The sequence below is a fragment of the Xiphophorus couchianus genome, chromosome 16 (assembly GCF_001444195.1).
Source record: "Xiphophorus couchianus chromosome 16, X_couchianus-1.0, whole genome shotgun sequence".
Lineage (NCBI taxonomy): Eukaryota > Metazoa > Chordata > Actinopteri > Cyprinodontiformes > Poeciliidae > Xiphophorus > Xiphophorus couchianus.
The window spans coordinates 15,743,013-15,762,230 of record NC_040243.1 but is presented as its reverse complement, the minus strand read 5'-3'; the positions used below and the strand labels follow the sequence as shown (position 1 = coordinate 15,762,230).

The 19,218-nt window shown below is 38.3% G+C and overlaps 2 protein-coding genes across 3 annotated transcripts; one reads left to right on the top strand and one right to left on the bottom strand.

Annotated features, from left to right (window-relative positions):
* Positions 1–1,448: 1,448 nt before the first annotated feature.
* Positions 1,449–12,837, top strand: pold1 (polymerase (DNA directed), delta 1, catalytic subunit). The gene is made up of 27 exons (XM_028043069.1): positions 1,449–1,599; positions 2,548–2,736; positions 2,816–2,929; positions 3,057–3,197; positions 3,370–3,495; positions 3,701–3,869; positions 4,493–4,607; positions 4,744–4,873; positions 4,981–5,147; positions 5,268–5,372; positions 5,813–5,953; positions 6,050–6,160; positions 6,260–6,451; positions 6,893–6,981; positions 7,084–7,200; positions 7,824–7,937; positions 8,176–8,323; positions 8,736–8,831; positions 8,939–9,076; positions 10,205–10,380; positions 10,479–10,631; positions 10,728–10,830; positions 10,904–11,036; positions 12,053–12,166; positions 12,252–12,304; positions 12,404–12,501; positions 12,602–12,837. The coding sequence occupies exons 2-27, from the start codon at positions 2,550–2,552 to the stop codon at positions 12,687–12,689; spliced, it is 3,318 nt and encodes a 1,105-aa protein (XP_027898870.1). The 5' UTR covers positions 1,449–1,599; positions 2,548–2,549; the 3' UTR covers positions 12,690–12,837.
* Positions 12,838–13,892: 1,055 nt separating this feature from the next.
* Positions 13,893–18,948, bottom strand: LOC114160036 (GTPase HRas). Of its 2 annotated transcripts, none has more exons than XM_028042389.1 (5): positions 18,806–18,948; positions 18,158–18,270; positions 16,209–16,387; positions 15,632–15,791; positions 13,893–14,952 (listed from the first exon to the last, which is right to left on the bottom strand). In XM_028042389.1, the coding sequence occupies exons 2-5, from the start codon at positions 18,266–18,268 to the stop codon at positions 14,839–14,841; spliced, it is 564 nt and encodes a 187-aa protein (XP_027898190.1). In that variant the 5' UTR covers positions 18,269–18,270; positions 18,806–18,948; the 3' UTR covers positions 13,893–14,838. The 2 variants fall into 2 exon arrangements, with proteins under 2 accessions (XP_027898190.1, XP_027898189.1); XM_028042388.1 differs by having other exon boundaries at positions 18,551–18,918.
* Positions 18,949–19,218: the final 270 nt, after the last annotated feature.

The following is a 19,218-nucleotide window of genomic DNA, read 5'->3' as shown; positions in this document are numbered from 1 at the left end:
AAGGCTCATCGCCTAAGGCTGCATAGCTGGGGCACAGGGTAGGAATAAAACAATACAAATAATTTATCTATCATCATGGCTTGAGCAAGGTTTTTATTTATTTTTTGCATGTTCTATTGTTAACTCACAAAAAACAAGCACTTCTTTAAATGTCATATGGTCATGTATGAATCACAATTAAGGCTGGCAATATTCTGCAAACATGGAGTGGAACCACACAAGGTCAATTTTACAAATAATTGAACATGGGACATCTTCCATTCTAAAAGGAGATTCCACTTCCTTTCTTACACCACATTATTCAGTCATGCATTATTCCAGAATTACATCACAAATGGGTGGTGTAAGAAGTCTTAGTTTGGCAGTTTCAGAAAACCCTAAAGGTGTCTAAAGAGAAAAATCATGACAGGAATGTAGCAGTGCATCCTGGGTTATTTGATGCATGTCTGAAATGTCAATTTTCTATTTCTTGTTATCTAAGTCTGTTGGCCCAGATCTGCTTAAGTGTCAGAGCATTTTATCGTCCTGCTCTGTGACCTCTGCACATGTGAGTCAGGAAATAGCTAAAGCATCACAAACATTGAGGTATGTATTAAGCAAACCCATTGTGCAAGGGTATTTATTTTTAAAATAGGCCTAGATATTTGCTCTCTAAATGTCTTATCATCACAGCTGCTGGAATGCTTCTCATCTGAAATAACAATAGACCAGATGCAAGTTCGGTGAGCAAAAGCAAAAATATCCTGGTGTAGGTTAACTACTTCCCCACAAGTCTGGTATACTGCAAAACATAGCATGCATAAGCATGCAAAATCATCAACTTTTGATTTTTTCCATCAACTTTTGATAGTCTGACCAAAAGAAGCAACCTTTGCTGCGTCTTCATAAAATAATGGTTGCTTAAAATGGCTGATGTTTAGAAGAGGTAAGTTAAGAATTGTGAAAAATATTGAAAACAATTCAATAATTTAGATTTTCTGAAAATGTTTTAGTCCTTGTTTTATTGTTACAATCAAGATCAATTAAAAAAAAGAAAAGAAAATATAAAAAACAGTAAGAATACCTGTTCAAGAGTCAGACCAAGCGATTTTAAATATGCTGCCCTATTTTTTTAAAATGAAAAATAAGGCTTTTTATTAGATTTTATTAAAATACAGAAAACATGGTCAGCTGCATGATCCCCCCTGTCCCCCGGACAGACGTCATCTCATGGTATTATAAAAAGGAGAGATAAATAATAATTTTAATAAAATAATTTAATAAATAATTTTAATAACGTTAAAATTTAAAATTTTTAACGTTATTTTTGAACATTTCAAAAGGATAAACTAAGTCGGGTGTCACGTGAATTAGTCAGGAAAACGCTGTCTTCTTCTTGTACAAGGTGTGGACAAGTCTAGTTTGACTTCCTCTGCGACGCCTATGTAGTTACTCTGACTTCCGCCATATTTGTGACGTCATTGTCCGTTCCTTTAGTTGTAGCCCGAGTAACCACGCGGAAATCTTTCCGCGCTTTCGACGGCGAAACCCCACAAATTGAAGACGAGTGGCGGGAGCTGCTGTCGGAAGGGGCTTGTAGAGGAAGATCAAGTTTTACAGGTATTTATAACATCACTAGAAACGCATCGGTGGTCGATAATGGTCTTGATAGGTTTATCTGAGCATAAACCTTCATGTAGTTTAGCGCGAGACCATATTTGTGTTTATATCCACCGTTTGCTAGCTGCCGTTAGTAGCTTGTTGTAAAGGATTTGAGATGAAAACCACACGTCCCACTAATAAATTATTGCGCTCACTGTGCTTAACATAACAGTGAAATGTTAAATGCGTGTCGTCGAGTGCGTTTTGACTCAAGTAGTTGGTGAACTGTGTATTATGTGAAGCTTTTCACGTGCCTTTGTGTATTATGTGCCTCGAACGAATATTAACAACCCGCGAACTTTTTCAAAATTTCTCATGTTACAAGTACTTTACAAAATAGTGCACGGTCTGAAATGCTGCCATCCAACTGCATTTACTCCCTTTGGGATAATACTTTAGCTCAGGGGTGTCCAAAGTCAGTCCTCGAGGTCCGGCATCCTGCATTTTTTAGTTCTCTCCCTGGTTTAACGCACCTGGATCCAATGGTGGCTCATTAGAAAGCCTAAGAAGAACACTGACATGCTGAAAAGGTTGTTACTACCTCCAGGGAGAGAATTAAAACATGCAGGATGCAGGCCCTCGAGGATCGACTTTGGGCACCCCTGCAATAACATTGGCAAATACTCTGTATGTCTGTTGGGTTTGATGAATGTGTATTAATTTTATTACAGTTTCCCCAGCTAAGCATCTATAGTTATAAACATCAATAATCATCTATCCTTTTTCATTTCTCTCCAAAATGTTTTTGCAGCATATTTTAATATTTTCAATAGTATACGTTTTCTCAATCTGCTGCACACAATAAAGCATCTATACTGTTAGTTTTTTCCCACTGTGCTAATTAAGCATGTTCTGTCTCTCTTCTGAATTTTCTGACCTTTTTATTTTGAATTAAATCGCTTGCAGTTATGGACTTCAAGCGACGCAACGGTGGCCCTCTCATGGGTGGTGCATCCCAGGCCAAGCGAGGTAAAGCGACTGGTGACTGGGAGGACAGTCCATCCCAGTTTGAGGAAGAATTGTCAATGTTTGATGACGCAGAGATGGATGTGGAAGACATGGAAGGACAGGCCGGACATGATGTCATTCCCGTGGGTGAGTGTTGGGCTGACTTTAACCAAAATCTCATAATGTAATTTAGTATTAACACCAACTTAACTTCCTGTCCTGTCAGGTGACCTTTTCTCAGCAGACCTAAACCCTCGTTGGAGAAGGCCTTCTGCCCCCTCACTGGATCCATCTTCAGATACATTGGTGTTCCAGCAGATTGATCTCGACTATTACCTGGGTAGATATTAAGAAACATAAAGTACATCTAGATAATGCAAGAAAATTCTACTAAACATCTAGAAGAGACAGGATATGTTATGTACGATGATAGAAAACGACGTGTGTTGTTTTTTCGCCTCCTGCAGGTGGCTCTATAGCTGGGATGCCTGGTCAGTCACAAGGAAAAGTTCCTATCATTAGGATGTTTGGTGTAACAGATAGTGGGAACAGTGTGTGCTGTCATGTTCATGGCTTTGCGCCTTACTTCTATGTTCCTGCACCAAGTGGTGAGTGTTTGACTTTTAGCTGTAGTTTTACAATAAGGTGGATCTTCTGCAATACTTAAACTAGCAGAAAAAGCACCATTGGTTTTCTGACTTATGTATAGATTATCACTATTTGTTACAAAATCTTGCAACTGATGTTACAACAATAATTTTTTGCTCTTTTTTTTTTGAGGGTTCACATCTAATTACCTGGATGAATTTAAAAGAGAGCTGAACTCTGTTGTTCTTAAGGACATGCGCTCCAATAAGGACAACATCTCGATCACAGTGCTTGCTGTGGACATCTGCCGTAAAGAGAGTAAGTATATAGAAATTGAGCTTTTAAAGGACTTTACCAGCTGTCATAATTTCTGATCAGGCTGTTAGAAAAATATGGAACCTGTAAAAAAATCAATGTTGGAATAAAAGCCTGCATCAGAGTTGTATTTATTATGCTTGTTGCTTTCTAGCAATGTGATTTGATATAATTGTTATTCCAAGCATCTCTTTTCTTTCAACTAAAGGCATATATGGTTACCACGGACAACGCAGCCTTGATTTCTTGCGGATAACGATGGCGATGCCTCGTCTCATCGCGCCTGCAAAGCGGCTGCTGGAACAGGGCTTTAAGTTTGGACCTTTTCCCATCCAGAGCTACCAGGCTTATGAGGCCAACATAGATTTTGAAATCAGGTGGGTATGCTTTGTTAAAAAACGGAGAGAAAAGAGTGTTAAATGAATAGCATTTATTACTAAAAATTCTATAAAAAAAGCCCAACTTATTGTTTCTATATCACAAGAATAAATAAATAAATAATTTCTATATAATAAACTTTTTGAAAGGCTAATTTCTTCACACTTTGTATCTTCTACAATCCAAAATATCAGAACAATTGAGGCAATGTCTATAAAGTTGTCCATAATTGTAAGGTGGGAAAAAATAATCAATTTATGTTTTTAAAATGTATTTATAAATAAATGGGTGTGACAGAGGTATTAAAGCATATCAATGTTTTAGAATAGGTTTAGAGTCTGGATTAAAACCTGTAAAGCATTGTTTACAGATGCTGACCCTCTAATCTACCTGAACTATTTTATTAAAGCAAGTAAGCAAACATGTGAGGAGTTAATACAAATTCATGCCACACTTTTCAATTTTATTTGTAAAGTTTCCCATTCACTTCACAATTTTACATTAATACCCACATCCTAATGAAATGCATTGCGTTTGACATGGAACAAAACCGTCTCACACTGACTAAAGAACATGGCAGGCTTTACTTGTGCAGTCTGACAAGCCTGCTCGTGTTTCATAGGTTCATGGTGGACAGTGATGTAGTGGGATGCTGCTGGATTGAACTTCCCAAAGACAAGTACAGAGTGCGTGAAGAGAAGACCTCAATAGACACAGATTCTCAGACTCCAGGAAAGGTTGGTGTTGCTTTTATTAGATGAATATCTTTACCTACCTACTTCTTGATCCCACCTTTCTTCATTATTTTGTTGTTTTATATTGTCAACGTTGTAAAACTGCTGTCCTACTCCACCTCTTGTACTTCTTTTTAAGGTTTCTTTCTGTCAATATGAAGTTGATGTCGGATGGACAGACTTCATAAGTCACCCTGCAGAAGGAGAGTGGCAGAAGATCGCTCCACTTAGGGTCCTTAGCTTTGACATAGAGTGTGCAGGAAGAAAAGGTAATTTCTTGTCATTTGCTTTTCTTCCACATTATTTGAACATGAGACAAAAGCCCAGTCAAAGACCTGTTGATGCTGATTTTTTAAAATATGTTTTTTTTGTCCAGGAATCTTCCCAGAACCAGATAAAGATCCAGTGATTCAGATAGCCTCTATGGTCCAAAGGCAGGGTGAAACTGAGCCGTTCATTCGCACAGTTTTCACCCTCCAGGCCTGCGCTAGCATCGTTGGCTCTCAGATATTATGCTTCACTCAGGAGAAACAGCTTCTGCGGGTAGGGATCAGCCTCTAGAAGGCAGAATAAGAAACTCTCACAGCAGATTTGAATATATATATATATTTTTATTTGATTTTAAAATATCACCTTTTTTTGTTACATTTCTCTTCTGAGCAGAGCTGGGCGGAGTTCTTAAGGACTGTAGATCCAGACATCATAACTGGATATAATATCCAGAACTTCGACTTTCCCTACTTGCTCAACAGAGCGGCTGCTTTGAAGGTGAGATAAAACCACGTTTAAAAGACTCTTTGAATCAGTTCCAACTTCTGCTAGACATTTTGCTTTCTTAAACAGAAAATTGGCAATCAAGCAGAATTTTATTGCTTTGCAATATAACTAGAATCTCTCTTAAAATGTCTGCACACTGGAATTTGTTTCAAGTTTTTTTTTCAGATCTGGATAAAAATAGAAAACGAGATTGGAATGTTTTTATAATTCTATTTTATTCCTCTGAGCTCAGGGAATTTTCCTTTTGAAGCTGTAATTTTGATTTTAAAAATGAGGAGAAAATCTTTATCTTGTAAAATGCTATCAGACACATTTATTGTGAATTAGTTCTATGCAAATAAATTTTATTTTATTTTAACATTGATAACATTGTGCAAAAGTACAAAAAACCCTATCCAATCTGTTTTCTCAATTTTCTGACATCCTTTCAGGTGGATTATTTTCCATATTTGGGTCGAATGCGAGGCATCAAATCAGTTCTGCGAGAGTCAAACTTCCAGAGTAAGCAGATGGGGCGCAGGGAGAACAAGACCATCAACATGGAGGGTCGAGTTCAGTTTGATCTGCTGCAGGTCAGCACTCTAAATGCCACTTGTACATTTATTATGTACAATTATTGAATAGGTAAAAACATTTTCCAGGGTTATAGATTGGTGTGTTTCTTGCAGGTTCTTCTAAGGGATTACAAATTACGCTCCTACACTCTGAACGCTGTGAGTTTCCATTTTCTACAAGAACAGAAGGAGGATGTGCAACATTCAATCATCACCGATCTGCAGGTATCCCTGGTTTTGAACTTTTCTTTTTTCTTTTTTGTTTTTTATCGTCACGGCTGTTTTTCCTCGCTTGGTTTCACCACCTTCTTTCTTCCACATCAGAATGGAAACGAGCAAACACGGCGCCGTTTGGCGGTCTACTGCCTGAAAGATGCCTACCTCCCGCTGCGCCTGCTGCAGAAACTGATGTGTGTGATTAACTACATGGAGATGGCCAGAGTGACGGGAGTGCCTCTCACTTACCTCCTCTCCAGAGGACAGCAGATCAAAGTTGTCTCTCAGCTGCTGCGGCAGGTAAGAAACTCACATCGGATTTACTTCATGTGTGCTTTTTTCCCACTTGACAAGATACTAAGGTGGACTTGCAAATGAGTCAAGTTAGAGAGAGGCTGTTTCTCTGCCATACCCTGAAAGGGTTGTAGGTCAGTTTGTGGTAGGAAAGTAATTTGGAAAACATGTATGAGCTTCATAAAACAAGAAATAGTTTCAAACTGTGAGAGAGCTCTTTCCCCTCCTTTAAAAGTCATTGGTCTGCAAGATTTTTCAGTTTGTCCTGAGCCATATCATTACTTTGTATTGTTCAGATGGTACTGTCAAATATTAATATCCAAAAACCTTCTGGGCCTTTCCACTTTGTTAAATGTGACTCAAAGAGCGAGAGATGCAGGCAGTAATGAATGCATGGACTGATTTCTGAATCCACTTAGAAATAAGTATCTATGTCTCTTTTTTAAGGCTATGAAACAGGATCTGGTAATGCCTGTTGTGAAAACTGAGGGGGGAGAAGATTACACGGGAGCAACGGTCATTGAGCCAGAGAAAGGGTCTGTACATCTACTGGTTCTTTAGGCTACTGTGTGTTCAAAAATCTACTGCTCTCTGTTAGGTACAGATATTAAATCATCCATCATTCTTTATTTTTTCAGCTATTACAGCGTTCCTATTGCCACCCTGGACTTTTCCTCCTTGTATCCGTCCATCATGATGGCTCACAATCTGTGCTACACCACCTTGTTGCAGAAAGGCTCTGCTGAGAAACTGGGGTAAGCCTTTTCATTCTCGATTTGTACCATCACCAACCCTCAAGGAAGAAATTCAAGGAAAAATTGACTGTTTGCAAAAATATGTTTGTGGGACGAGATTGCTCTCAGAACACTCTGCAGTGTGGACGCTCTTATTGAGGGAAGAAGATTTGAAATAATTCTTCTCGTGAGGTGTTTGAGGAAGGACTAAAACTATTTAAAAACTGACTATTTTCTACAACCTTGTGACAAATCAGGAGTTTACTGAGGTTATAAGAGTCTAAGATTTAAAGCAGATTACACTATGGCTTCTTGCACAAACTTTCAATCGCTATAAAAAGAACAAAAAACACTTTTGTAAAAATAAATACTTGTTTTATGGCATCTGTTTTGCTTTTGAAATAATTATGCAAGAACCACTTACTACATGGCAACCATAAGAAAATGAATATTATTTATGTCTTATTTTCTTTGAAAAAGAAATCGGATTCAGCAAATGAAAGCCTTGTAAAAACCAAAGATCAGATATATGACATCTTTTCACAAATGGTTTCAATTAAATTGGCATAAATAACTACGGTACTATCTTCAGACCAAGCCTTTGGAGACTTGTTTTTAATAGCTGTATGTTTCTATGTCTGCAGATTGTCACCAGATGACTTCATCAAGACTCCCACAGGTGATCAGTTTGTGAAGAGCTCTATGAGAAAAGGTCTTCTTCCAGAGATCCTGGAGAACCTGCTGTCTGCCCGAAAGAGGTTTGAACTACTTTAAAATCGAAAAAGCGCTAGTAGTCTGAATTAAGACGGTATACATTAGTTTTTACATTCATCTACAGCTATTTGATATTTAGCATACCCAGTCCGAGAGAGGATGCTCTATAATATGGTTTAATGAAACATATGCCTGCAGTTTTTTTCTTATAGGTGTTATATAATAGTAGATCACTTAGTTGGATATTTTAGCTCTGACATTTATTCCCATTTGTCCCCACAGGGCCAAAGCGGAACTAAAGAAGGAAACCGATCCTTTCAAGAAGCAGGTGCTAGATGGCCGACAGCTAGCCCTGAAAATCAGTGCCAACTCTGTGTATGGCTTCACCGGGGCCCAGGTGGGCAAACTGCCCTGCTTGGAGATCTCACAGGTGAGCACTTGCTTGTTCCAGTTAATCGGATGGTGAATGGCTCTAGGTGAATAGGCATGGTGCAGTTTCCCAGTTCAGTTTTGGCCTTGATCAGCTGTTTTGTTTTTTACTCAGTTTTTGCCATATTTTTGTTGTGCACAGATGTGAAGTAAGAGCAAGTACGGCAAACGACTGAGATGTAGGGTTAAGATAAGAAACCACAGAACAGGTGGAGATGGAGATGTTTAGATGAAACAAGATATTTACACCATTTTTTTTCTCCCATTGTCTGAAGTTACAACACTAAACATTTCCTCTTTCAGCTTGGTTTTATTCACCAAAATTATTTCTATTTGCTAAATAATGAGAGAGATATGATGCACTCTTAAAGTCAGAGGTTTACCTATTTTACATTTGCTTTTATCTCTTTTAGAGTGTCACTGGTTTTGGAAGACAGATGATTGAGAAAACCAAACAACTGGTGGAGTCCAAATATACAATCTCCAACGGATACCAAGCTGATGCCAGGGTGAGACACTTCTCTGTGTTTTTATTACTGAAAAAAACTTCTATCTTTGTTTTTCAGGGATTCTTTTTTGGATTATTTAAAATATAATCCTTTTTGTCTCTCTTAAGGTGGTTTATGGAGACACAGACTCTGTCATGGTCAAACTCGGAGTTACAACCGTGAAAGAAGCCATGGAAATTGGGAGGGAAGCAGCTGAGTGGGTGTCGTCGCATTTCACTCCACCCATCAAGCTGGAGTTTGAGAAGGTAAAACTTGTCCTTTTAAAAGAACAGATGACCTGTGGCCTGCTTAATAATGTGGAACATCCTTCTTAAATAGATTTCCTTTAATTGAGCTCACAAGACAAACTAATCAACTCTCTGAAATTAATTATAGTGATTCAAAAAGCCCTGACACACAATACCATCTATAAATTTAATAGCACAACAAAAAAATGCAATCTTTATGACACTTAAATCCAATTTACATAATAATTTGGGACACAGTGTAATTCTGATACAAATAACTCATAAGTCAGAACCAGGCATAAACTGGATAAACTTTCAGAGAATCTGTTTTTTGCATTTACAAATGTCTTAAATAACTACTCGCATTGCTTTTTCATGCTTTAACAATGTTGTACCTGTTGTAAGGCATGCTGATAGTATATATCAGCATATACTATATAGTATATATAGTTTGATACTACTATCAAACTATATGTTTGATAGTAGTACATGCTACTATCAAACATGCTGATAGTAATATATACTATCAACATGCCTTAAGATGTACAAAATATTTTTTTTACATTTTTACTTTTGTGAAGATGGTTCTTTTAAAGTAACCGAAATCCTGAAATGTAAATATGTTCTAGATCTGGATAACAATAAAACTATTAAATGTATCTTATAGTTAATCCATTTAAATATAAGAATTTCTTAAAAAGTTGCTCCAAAAAGTGTGATTTTTTTCTTTCTCATTTTTTTCCCAATAGTTTCATTTAAATGATATGTTAACTAGTTAGGCAGTCCTTCTTATTCGTGTCTGTCCATGTTTTGACCTGTCACCTGTCTGTAATGTATACTTGTAATGTATACTTTTTTCTTTTTTTGACTGAAAGACTAAATACTATAGCACAATTTACTCAAAATTTATTTTAAACTTTGGTTTGTACACTTTATTTTTTTATTTCTACATGTTAGTGCTGGGAAGTTGTACTTTGGATATGTACGGAGTTTGGGCATGAAAGATGACTAAAAACCTTGTGAATAATAAGCAAACTGTTGGATTTCCTGTAAATGCTTCAAGAGTGGGAAACACTGTTCAGTTTTTCCTTTTGGTCACTTCAAATTTATTTAATAAAATGAACATCTGTGTTTTGATCTCCACAGGTGTATTACCCATACCTGCTGATCAATAAGAAGCGCTATGCAGGCCTGTATTTCTCCTCCAGTCCAGACACGCATGACAAGATGGACTGTAAAGGCATTGAGACAGTCCGCAGAGACAACTGCCCTCTAGTGGCCAACCTTATTAACACTTGTCTACAAAAGATTCTCATTGAGAGGTACAGTCTGCTTGAATCTTGATAAAGCGGATCTTCATGTGTTTCTGTAAGCATGAAAACTACAGGAAATTACATTTTAGGTGAATTTTTGTGTTTAGGGATCCTCAAGGTGCGGTGGATCATGCGAAAGAAGTGATCTCAGACCTGCTGTGCAATCGCATTGACATCAGTCAGCTGGTCATCACTAAAGAGCTGACGCGTACAGCCCAGGAGTACGCTGGCAAGCAGGCACACGTGGAGCTGGCCGAAAGGTCGGATTATTTAATAACTCCTCATTTCAGTTAAGGTTTAGAGAAAAGAAATGTTTTTGTAGGAAATGTCCTTGTTCATGTTGGTGTTTTTTACAGGATGAGGAAAAGGGATGCAGGTAGCGCCCCAAACCTGGGAGACCGAGTCCCCTACGTCATCATCAAGGCTGCAAAGGGAGCAGCCGCTTACATGAAGTCAGAGGTATGCAACGCATGTGAGCTGTCGTTTTTCTCTTTAATAGACATTTAATTCTTCTGTTATTTCTAATTCTCAGGACCCAATCTATGTTCTGGAGAACAATATTCCCATCGACACACAGTACTACCTGGAGCAGCAGCTGTCCAAGCCGCTGCTGAGGATATTCGAGCCCATCCTGGGGGAGACCAAGGCAGAGAGCGTCCTGCTAAGTACAAGAACTCACCAATGATATTGACCTTTTCCCCATTATGTTTGTTACTAATGCTAAATCTGCCACGATGACAACAAATTTCGCTGGACGACAAGTTGTTCCAGTAATTATTGCGATAAATGACAATCTTGTTGTTATGAGACCGTTTACAGGTAACGTATAACGGCATAACAATGCAGGTTCCCCCTCTCAAAGACCAATAAATTTTAATTTTCACTGGAACTGGAAAATATTTTAAAAATCCAAAATAAAACAGAAATAAAAACCACAAACAACTGGAACTAAACATAAAATGTATTATGATATCTCTGTAAACAAAATTGCCCTTCAAAAATTATTAATCATCAGAATGCATATTTTAATTTATTATTCAATTGACTGTTGCAGCAGGCTTAACTAATGCATAAAAAGCCACGTGTTCAAGAGGACTTTTTGTGTCCTTTATTTACTATGCCTCGCACCGGTTGAACCTTTTAGCATTTTATCACATTAAAACCTTGATTCATATTTTTTGCAGTATTGTATGTGATTGACCAACTCAGATTAGAGTTTAATAGTGAAGTGGAACAAAATGTTTTTCTGATTGGCCAACGTGATGCTGCCACCAACACGGTGTGTTCTTGGTCGTTCATACAGATTTTCTCACAACAGCTTAATTTGCACTGAGACTGAACACCGTTGGTTTCACTTGATTTTATTCAGAAGTGTTACAGTAAACATGACTATACCGTTTTGGTTTATATTTGAGTATAAAAAAGATAAATTATAGTATTTTTCACTATTATGCATTACTTTATCACATAAAATACATTGGCGTTTCTGGTTGTGAGAAAATGTGGTGTAAATATCTGAATACTTTTTTCAAATCAGATCAAACATCCAATCTAATTAGAAATAAATTTTAGAAACGTGCGCATAACAGTGTGATGACGGTAGCAATGAGAATGCGTCGTTTCTTTTTCAGCAGAGAAATGTGTAACAACAGTCTGAATGGTTTAAATGTTCTCTTTTTAGAGGGCGACCACACGCGCTGCAAGACTGTGTTGACCTCAAAGGTCGGAGGCCTCATGGCATTCGCTCAGAAGAGAAGCACCTGCATCGGCTGTAAAGCTGTGCTCAAGACTGATGGTGTGATTTTGCTTCCTGTGCTTTTTATTTGCTTTTAATTGATGTTCTTCTCAGGTCACTTTATATTTAATCTTTGTCCTTCCAGCTGCTGTGTGTGATTTCTGCAAAAAGAAAGAGTCTGAACTTTATCAAAAAGAGGTATGCAAGTGACTGACAGAATCGATTTTTCTCTAATTTTCTTGGTTTTAAACATTTTCCCTTTGACTTTTATTGATTTATTATTTTATAATGGAATAGATCTTCCACCTGAATGCGTTGGAGGAGCGTTTCTCCCGTCTGTGGACTCAGTGCCAGCGCTGCCAGGGTTCGCTCCATGAAGATGTGCTCTGCACCAGGTACAGAAGAAACGCCTGATCCACATTTGTATCTAAACTCGAAGCTTTCAGCTTTATTAGCTGTAAAAATGTAACACTGTCTATGTTCACTGTTCTGCAGTCGTGATTGTCCAATCTTCTACATGAGGAAGAAGGTTCAGAAAGATCTGGATGACCAGAGCAAGCTTGTGTCTCGATTCGGATGGTGATTAAAAACCTCATCCTGTTGGATAGGGAAGTTGGACTCTACTTGTTGTTTTTGACTGTAAAAATGCCTTTTTGACACTTTTTCATGTTTTCTATAAATACATTTACTTGTAGTGCCTTTTTGTAAAATAAAGTCAAATTTAATTTTAAGTGGAGTCATTTTCTGGTCGGTAACTGAGCAGGTGTTTGGGTTAACGTGGCATTAACCACATGCTGCATGTTTAACTTTCCGATATTACGAGATGTCAGACTGAACTGGTTCAGAGCTGTAAAAGAAGTTGCTCTTTCTCACACCTCAAAACCACAGCTCTTCCTCTGGTTTACTAGCTGACAGACTAAAACCTGAGCCTAGTTTAGCTTTAGTACAAAAAAAAAAATGGTATTATGCAATACATTTTCTTAAAAGGGCAGTATTATGTAAAGTTCTTTTTTGAGTTATATTATTCCCTCATCAAAAACACAAATAGTGTTTTGATTCCTTCATGCATGTCTGAGGAATCCTTGAATCTCCCATGGCAACCATTCGGGATTGCTTAAATGTTTGCAAAATTTGTAAAATTGCAAAGTCAACATTTTTTGACTGTATGTTTGATATACACATTTTTATAACTGAAGGTAATGGCTACATTAAGCTGTGAAATAGCACTTTGTGCCTGGAAAATACATAATACTGCCCCTTTTAGCAATATTTTTCTGATTTTACATTACCAACTGAAAAACTTCCCCTTAGTGATCCATTTTAGACCAATTATGAAAGCAAAAGTCAATTGATTCAACTATAGAGTGTATATAGACTACATTTTCCATCAGACATGGCTCAGATTAAGGCCTTGTATATTTAATACATTAACTCAAAGTAGTGGCACTGTGATGCAGTGGGACTGCAGCTAGAATACGGTAGAAAAAGGGGCCCTGCAGAGGATGGTGACTGGAACTGTTACAACTCCAATTAGTCTGAATTAATTTAAACCAGGAAAACTGTTCCTAAAATAGACTACTGCACTACTTCTGCCTCAAGCTGGTTAAGCATTGATCTGCTAAATAATTTTTATTACTGCAGTTATTAATTTAATGGCTTCCATGGTAATCATTTGCTCAATTACCATGTGTATGAATGTCTCCCGGAGATATGCACCCACTTTGGTTCACAATGCAATGACAAATGATATAACAGCAGAGGTTTCTAAAAAAAAAAAAAAAGCAACTCAAGATGTGACTTTCTTTATTTACTTTGCATTCAGCATTGTAATTTCATATATTTTTTTTATTACAGTGGGGGATGCATCAAGTAGTTCTACAAAAATAGAAAACTATTAGTGACATACAATCAAAAACTTTTTTTCTTATACTAACCATCCAGCATCTCTCATGATCGGAAAACTGATGAAACACTGGCTTCAGCATGAGTGTGCAAATAACGCGACACGAATGTTTTCACAACTCACATGCTGTGGCGATGAGGTGAAAGAGTGCTGTAACAAAGTGTGCACAGACAGTGAATTATAAATGCAACCAACACTGAGAATGATACACACGATGCGAGTGTACAGGCCTGTAAGCGGATTAGTCGGAGCCCGATAAGAAGCATTTTCCTGAGTAAATTTTGAAAGTGGCACAAACTTATCCTAATATCTAATGAACACAAATGTATAAAGTTAAGCTGGGAGACTGAAACATGGTTCGAAGGTTTCAACAGAAGAATCTGCCCCATGAAAATATTACCGACATACAAAATAAACTGCTGTTGTGTTTGACAGGCTACAGACATCTATTCTGAAATGAGTGGAAAAACCTGACTAGAGCGACGAGCAAATGTCCTATGAAAAATATACTGAAGGTATTTGTTCTCTTTCGATGTCAAACACTGACATTTGATTCAAAATAAAAAGGAAAAAAAAGTCAAAAGTATTTAATGCAAATGCAGACTGAGCTCCTCACCCATTGTTGTGCAAAGTGCAGTTACGCACAGCATACAGTGAAATCCTCCTTAAGCAGATGAACACTGAAGAAATGACAAACATGGCAACAGTAGAAACGGTCGCAGCGATGAAAATCGATTCTGCACCGTCTGTTTTACCGACGCCTCCACAGTGAAGGGCGGTTTTATACAAGTGCTCTCAGGGATGCTGGCTGGATGTGTGTGTGTGTGTGCTATAGTATAATGCAGCGTCTCTGATTGCTCTTCTTGCTCTTCTTGTTGCTGCGGTTGGTCTCCTTGTATCTTCTGATCTCCCGCACCAGCGAATAGAAGGCTTCCTCCACACCCTGCAAGACCAGACAGAAAAAAACAAACAAACATGTAGATTGCACAGAAAGGAACCCAAAGTTACCCAATAATTTGTTTGGTAACATCTTCAGATTTTGGTTTCTGGAGAAGTCTTGTTTACTTCAGTCTGTTAGTACGTACGTTAGTAGTGGTCCAGAAATCAATCACATTCAAAAAGTGTATTTATTGGTTGTAAACTTTTATAATTTTATGGTTTTAAAGGTAACCCAAAATTAGGTTCCTTCGCAATCTGACGCATTGCATAAAGAAATCAAAGCATTTTAATAAAGAACTCTGAAGGCCACGTTTACCGTTTTCAAAATCATGTGAAAAAAAACAGACTTGAAGGTTTTCTAGCAGATACTCTCCACAAAGAGGCTAACCCACAAAAGGCCATCGCTTAACAAGCTGCTCTTCATAGAGAGCTGCAGCCAAGGGTATTAATGGCAGGTTTAGTGGAAGAAAAAAGTGTGGAAGAAAAACCAGGTAAATTAGGTCAGACCTCAACCCCTTAGTCCTGATATTACAAACAAAACTTGTTAAAAATATTATTTTGTGTGCAATCAAACAATTCAATTTCCAAGTGCCAAGACCTTTTGAATTCAACTGCTGAGATAAATGAACTTTTCCATTACAGTTTAATTGAGTTGAACCACAGGTGTTCCTGTTTCCACACACCTGTCTGGTTTTAGCGGACGTCTCTACGAATGGCACTCCGTAGCCCCGTGCCAGCTCCTGAGCCTGCTTCGTCTCCACCGTGCGGGCGCTCAGGTCGCTCTTGTTCCCCACCAGCACCATGGGAACGCTGTCACTGTCCTTCACCCGGTTGATCTGCTCTCTGAGGAGATGACATGTAAAAAGACAAAACAAAAAAACCCTCAGACAATGAGGTTGACCTCGTTCACAGCCACCTATCTGGGTCGGTCACGTTTTTTTTTTTTTTTTTTAAAACAATAAACTGCAGAGTCTAAACTCCAAAGGAGCCGTTCGTCTTGAAATGAGCAAATGAGCTGCCTTGATTCAAACGGTCAAAGAAATTTTAACTACACTCAGCATGTGTGCTTGAGATAAATGCGCACAGTTCCTGCTCAGCAGGAAATGGCCTTCATAGCTAAACTGTTGAGTCCTGCAGTAATCTGATGTCCCAAAAACAGTAAAGTGTGACTCAAACTGTTCTGAGTCAACATGGTGTCTCTCTCCAGCACCAATTTACTGCAGATCCAGAATTTCGAATTTCTGTTAAATCACTCTCTACCTGTAAAGGTGAACATCCTCAAAGGACTTGGTGTTGTTGATGGCAAACACACAGAGGAAGCCCTCTCCAGTCCTCATGTACTGGTCCCTCATGGCGCTGTACTCCTCCTGACCTGCAGTGTCCAGGATGTCCAGCAGACACGTCTCCCCGTCGATCACCACCTGTTTTCTGTACGAGTCCTGCGTCACAAACACGTCATCATCCAAACAGTTTGGCTGAAGTTGCATCTTAGTTATTCATCCCGTATTAACGGGACGTTAATGATTTATATCTTTGAGCGACACTAAATGAAACCAATAAGATCTTCCATATAGGCTCCAGGATTTCATTTACCAGATGTGACTACTGCAAGCTGAACAGTTTTCTCGTTTTAGCAGAGCTGAGAAAACATTTAAAATTCGGTTCCGATCTGTGAAAAAAATGCTTCGACTTCATTATGCCTCCGTTATGAGGCGTGATGTCCTCTGAATCTATTTCACAGTTACGATCTCTGCTTAAGAAAAACACGGTCTACATTCAGTAGGGGCCTGTTCAATTAAGGTAAACTGAGCTTTTAGAAAAAGTTACTCCAGAGCGAACCCTCTCCCACCTCTTCCTGCACACTGTCGGTCAGTTGGCTGAAAGAAGGCGGCGGCTGCAGTTTATTTTGCAAACAGAAGACACGTATTTCCAGTGCTGGTTGAGAATAAACAGCAGCAATGTGGAAACTAAGTGCATGTCAGTTATTGCTTTTACTGAGGTATTGCGGTTTTGAAACTCTCACAGACGGCGAGCTGTGAGCAGCACATCTGCTAAGCAGACAACTGCAGACTACAGTAGACAAATAACCAAACAATTATTGGCATTAAATAATCATTTGACTTTAGCTGTAGAGTACTGAAAGTAGAATCAAGTTGCAGAGCACGTCTATTGCTCTGAATGTGAGTTTTTAAATTGCATTGTTATACATCTACTTGATTTAAATACAATATTGAAATATGAAAATGAGATCTGTTGTAATTTGGTGCTATATAAACGAGCAGAATGGTCTGATGTACTCGCATGTTACTACCAAGCAGCGTAAAATAAATGAACAATAGACACATTTACTTAAGACTATCCCATAATCTAAATTCTATTGTAACTTTAAATATTGACATCAAAATAAAATGTCAGAATTAGTCTGCAATAATATAAGAATATTCAGCATTTTTATGTTTCTTGTGGTTTTCTCTTTGAGCAGCTTGAGTGCTCCCCTCTCTGCTGCTGTGCACTGCTTGTCAGCTAGATGAAAGACGGCACTTGCACTTGTCTCCAGCTCATAAGACACAGCTTATAAAAGGAGTACATTTCATGTCTCATAATAAAACTAAAACTAAAACTCCAAGCAGCAGTGTGTCAAAAAAGAAGTCTGAGTAATTACCCAGGAAATATGAGTTCGATACATTTCCAGTGCAATCTGCACAGTGAGCAATTCAAAATAACTATTAAAATTTACCATCCGCTTATATTTTTTGCTTAAATCTACATGTCGAAGTCAAAATGACAAATGTATTGATATAAAATTAGAACCTGGAGGAGTAGTAACATGAAAATGCTATTGTACATTTCTACTCTGAATCCCAAAAAGGGCCCGTGACTAATCTGAATAAAATCGTTTTTACATGATTATTAATGATCTATAAAAATTGGGAGTGGGAAGCTACATGACATTGAAATGAAGCTGAAACGAGATAAGTTACTTTTACATAAATAAAACACTTTTTCTCTACTCTAATTTACATTTTTAACTTTTATGTTACACAGTCCTCTTAAGTTTAGGTGCCAACAACATAAGCTCTAACATGACAGATCCAGACTGCAGTGGCCTTTAAAAGTCCTGCAGCCATTAACACCAGAATAACCCCTGATATTTAGAGCAAATCCAGCTTCCTGGAGGGGTGATCGCAGTGTGACGGTCTTGTTCTCACCTCGATGGTGGGATCATATTCGTCCACGAAGTGGTTCTGGATCAGCTGGATGGTGAGAGCGCTCTTCCCCACGCCTCCAGCACCGACCACCACAAGCTTGTACTCGGTCATGCCTGCAAAAAAACGAGTCGGGTCAACAGGTGGTCGAGTCTGCTGGAAGTTAAAAGTCGCGATTTCATAATCTCCCTATCCAGAAAGTATCAGGTGATCATTAACAGATCCCCCCCCCGCAACAATCCGCTCTCTCGTCCCCGAACTGACATGGCGAAGAATCTCGCCCAGATTTATCTCCCCCGTACAAGACGCTTTTGTTTAACTTAAAGTCGGTTTTATCAGTGCGGAGAGGAGGCGAATGAGGACGAGAAGTAAGAAAACACGTTCAGCTGCGCTTACCTGTCCGTGGAGTTGTGTAACTGTGAACTGAAAGTTGAGTTTCCGACAGATAAATGAGATTAGCTTGCTACATAACGTTAGCAAGAGATTATTTCCTTATTCAAAGCACTGGTAGAAACACTTCAGTGTCTGACAACTTATCTGTCGGACTAGATAAAGAAATGACTATTCAAGCTGGACAATCCTCAAAGTGCGAGGAAAAAATGCTGCACTTAACACAAGGATGTACAAGCAAGAAAATGTAGTAATTCCTACTTGTTCTCAGCTGCGGTTCATTGTAAGTGAAGCCTTAATCGCCTTGTAAGGCAACCAATCAAAAGAAGATATCAACGAATGACGTCCTTTCTGGCCAATCAGGATGAAGCTTTGGTTTGTAGTCCCGCCCAAAGATTGAAAAATCCCCAATCAACAGTTTTGTCTTGGTTTGGGCGCGGCTTCCCGGACAGCTTTTCCTTTCTTGCAGATCCTTCTCTTTAACTTCGCCTCGGACTCAACATGCTGATGAGCAGTTCTCACAGGCGTTGCGTAACATAAAAAAAAAAATAAAAAAAATAAAAAACCTGCGGTAACACATTTAAACTATTATTTTGTCTTTATTTGAGCCCCGCTATCTATTTAGGGGTTATTTTGAAAGTTTTACCCGGAATATTTTTACCTTTATTTTATGA